This window comes from Scyliorhinus canicula, chromosome 10 (assembly GCF_902713615.1).
Source record: "Scyliorhinus canicula chromosome 10, sScyCan1.1, whole genome shotgun sequence".
Classification (NCBI taxonomy): Eukaryota; Metazoa; Chordata; class Chondrichthyes; order Carcharhiniformes; family Scyliorhinidae; genus Scyliorhinus; species Scyliorhinus canicula.
This window is the reverse complement of record NC_052155.1, coordinates 16,542,732-16,546,287: the sequence shown is the minus strand read 5'-3', so window position 1 is coordinate 16,546,287 and position 3,556 is coordinate 16,542,732. Positions and strand designations below refer to the sequence as shown.

General features: G+C 49.3%; 1 protein-coding gene across 1 annotated transcript; it reads left to right on the top strand.

Annotated features, from left to right (window-relative positions):
- Positions 1-1,300: 1,300 nt before the first annotated feature.
- On the top strand, positions 1,301-2,177 carry LOC119972906 (60S acidic ribosomal protein P1-like). Its single transcript, XM_038810452.1, has 2 exons — positions 1,301-1,354; positions 1,836-2,177. The coding sequence occupies exons 1-2, from the start codon at positions 1,301-1,303 to the stop codon at positions 2,175-2,177; spliced, it is 396 nt and encodes a 131-aa protein (XP_038666380.1).
- Positions 2,178-3,556: the final 1,379 nt, after the last annotated feature.

The following is a 3,556-nucleotide window of genomic DNA, read 5'->3' as shown; positions in this document are numbered from 1 at the left end:
TCTGCCACTGTTTTCATCCCATTTCATTTTAACTGTGTTTTTACCATATCTTTCTCTTTTGTCTTTCTTATATATATTCACCCCCCCCCACATCTTATCCACCTTTTGTTAACCTTTCTCCCCTTTGCTTCCCCTTCCCCTCCCCCCACATCTACATCTGTCACAGTTTCTCTGCAGTTTGGCCTTTCACACCTTTTGTTCTCTCTGTGGACTGCCATTAGCACTTTTCCCTTGCTTTCGGTAGCTATTAGCACCCGGTTTCCCTGGGTTTCTGTGGCTATGACTCATCTTTCATTCTCACTCCATAGTATAAATATTTCCCACGTTCTCTACTTATAGCTTTGACAAAGGGTCATCTGGACTCGAAACGTTGGCTCTTTTCTCTCCCTACAGATGCTGCCAGACCTGCTGAGGTTTCCCAGCATTTTCTTTTTGGTTATCTATCACTGGGTAGGGTTTTGTATATCTGGGGGAAAAGAATGAGCTCAGCTGTAAAACGTGAATCATTACCTTCTGCCCGATCTCTTATTCAATGGCGTTCATCTTGCCATCAAAGTCGGCCTTACTCTGCTTCTTTCTTTTTCCCATTTTAACAGCTGCTGCTCGGTGTGCAGCTTGAATGTTCTCCAGCCTTGTCTTGACTGTGGTCTCATGGCTAAGAGCTACGAGCTCGGGGTTTGGATAAATCCTGTCCTAGTGGGGGTTTGATCCCTCCCATGGGTCGCCCTGTCATGAATACATGGGGAACTGCAAATTGAGTTCTGTACTATCATCAGGACAAAGGTCAGGACTTGGTTCCAGCTGTGCTAATTGTGCTGGAAAGTATTAGGGACAATTTCTTAGAGGGTGCGGTTTATCCTTTCCGCTATCCTGTTGGATTGAGGATGATCCGCAATGTGGGACTTTTGATTGATTGCAAATAAGCTCATTGCCTGTCGCATCACCTGGTGAGGCACTCTCAATTACGACACGAAAGTTAGGTCAGTAATCAAAGGCTTTAATAAGCAGTGGACAATGGCAGCCTCCATGAGAAGTGTGCTCGCAAAATGGAGTCTCATCTTAAGTACTGTTTCCCAGGGGGCGTAGCCAGAGGCGGAGTCCCCCAGGGTTCCAAGCATCTTAAAGGGGCAATGTATTCCGATCATCACAAGCCTCTTAAAGGGGCAAGGTATTCCGATCATCACACCTGGGCAGTGAAATGAGTGACTTAGTCCAAATGTATTCTGCGAGGGAGACCCCACCGAGTAAAGATTTGCTGCAATAGGATATCTGCTGTGATTTTAACCATATTGGTTCTAGTATGGAAGGCTTCTACTCACTTACTACAAGTGTCGATGACAACCAGGATATATTTGTAATCTCCTGCGCCGGGAGGTAGGGGACCGATATAATCAATCAGCTGATTTGCCCAGTGGCCTACTACAGATTGGGTGAGCCTCAGTTCTCCCTTATGGGCACATCTGTCAGGATTGTTTTGGGCACAGACTATATCAGTGATAAGTCGGGGGCGCGACCCGCGGGTGGGTCGTGGCCGTGTGTCGGGAGAGTTGTGGAGCCATCCGTCACGGCGCTCCTGATTGCGCAAATTCACGTGCAACAGCTGCAGCAGCGGGCTTTTAACTATGGCGGCTGCGAGCGGCCTTTTTACCATATAAAAAAAATGCAGCCGCACTGCGCGTGTGTGCCCGCTCATCGGTGCGCACCGGGCTCGCAGCCGGCATAGTTAAAAACCGGCTGCTGCTCGCTCTGCCCAGTTCGGAAGTGCTCTGTTCTTCTAAACGAAGCTGAGGCCGAGTTGCCCCCCCAGCGACCAGCACCATTGAACCCACCCGCAGACATCCAGCGTCGTGGCCTCCACCTCGGAACTCGCCTGTATCTACAGCGCGCTCATCCTGCACGACGACGAGCTCACTGTCACCGAAGGCAAACTAAATGCCCTGACTAAAACAGCTGGTGTGACCATTGAGCCTTTCTGGCCGAGTCTGTTTGCCAAGGCATTGGCTAATATTGACGTCATTAGTCTGATCTGCAACGTTGATGCTGGTAGCAGTGCCCCAGCTGCTGCAGCAGTTGTTTCCACCGCTGCCCCTGTTGCTGCTGAAGAGAAAAAGGAAGAGAAGAAACAGGAAGAATCTGAAGAGTCTGATGATGACATGGGCTTTGGTCTCTTTGATTAAACATGTCGTGCAACAACATTGTTACAATTTACAAAAAATAAATAAAAATTGAATATAAAAGCCGGCTGCTGCGGCTGAACACCGCGAACTTGCGCAATCGGAGACGCTGATGGTTTAACAAAAATTCTATGTAATCTTCCTGTCTGAGGGAGGCAGAGAGCAGGTCACAGCCCCCGAACGTCGCCATCACGTGCCTTGGGCGTTATTGCGATTCCTCCATTTTGTCAGCAGCAAACAAAGTAAGAGAATGTGGTGGGTCGCGAAGTTCGGCCGGAGTGGGTCGCGAAGGTCGGCCGGCGTGCGTCGCGAAGGTCGGCCGGTTGGTAAAAATGGGTCTCCGGAAAAAAGTTTGAAAAACACTGAACTATATAGTTATCAACGTTATGTCGCACATCTTTATAGAATCACAGAATCCTTACAGTGCAGAAGGAGGCCATGTGGCCCATCGAGGTCTGCACCGACCCTCTGAAACAGCAGCCTATCTAGGGCCACACCCCCACCCTATCACCAGAAGCCACCTAACCTTGTGGACACTAAGGGACAATTTAAAATGGCCAATCCACCTAACCTGCACATCTTTGTACTGTGGGAAGAAACTGGAGTACCCGGAGGAAACCCACGCAGACACGGGGAGAACGTGCAAACTCCGCACAGACAGTGACCCAGCGGAGATCGAACCTGGGACCCTGACGCTGTGAGGCAGCAGCACCATCTGTGCCACCATGTTGCCCACGAGCTGCAAAACCTAAGGGTACAATGGGAATTGAAGAGGAGGGAAAGAGATGCACAGGAAATGGAAGTTCACAAGAGAGAGAAATGATTGCCACAATAATCTTTTTCTTTGTTTTTTCAAGGGATGTGGGCATTATTGACAAGGCCGACATGGCTGTCTATTCCAAATTACTGAGTGGCTAGCTGTGCCATTTCAGAGGGCAGTTGAGCGTCAGCCACATTTGCTGTGGGTTTGGAGTCACATACAGGCCAGATAGGGTGAGGACAGAGGATTTCCTTCCCTGAAGTAAAGGGCATTAGTGAACGAGATGAGTTTTTACGACCATCAAGTATAGTTTATGGTCACCATTACTGAGACTAGCTTTACATTCCAAACTTGCTAATTGAGTTCAAATTTCACTAGCTGCCATAACACGGTTTGAACCTTTGTCCCCAGAGGGCCTCTAGATTACTAACCCAGCAATATTACCACTAAATTTCCATCTCTGCTGTAAGCTTCTCCAGATGTGGGGGAGGTGCCAGAGGATTGGAGATTGTCAAACATGAGGGCCGGATTCTCCCGCAATTGGCGGGACGGCCCGACGCCGGCTCCAAGAGCGGCGCGAACCACTCCGGCAACGGGCCACCCGGAAGTTGTGGAATCCTCC

Bases quoted from the DNA above. Each gene is read 5' to 3' on its own strand.
- LOC119972906 (XM_038810452.1), top strand. From the start codon at position 1,301: ATGGAAGGCTTCTACTCACTTACTACAAGTGTCGATGACAACCAGGAT. The intron at 1,355-1,835 runs GTAATCTCCTGC...ACCCACCCGCAG, and splicing joins ATGACAACCAGGATATATTT to ACATCCAGCGTCGTGGCCTC.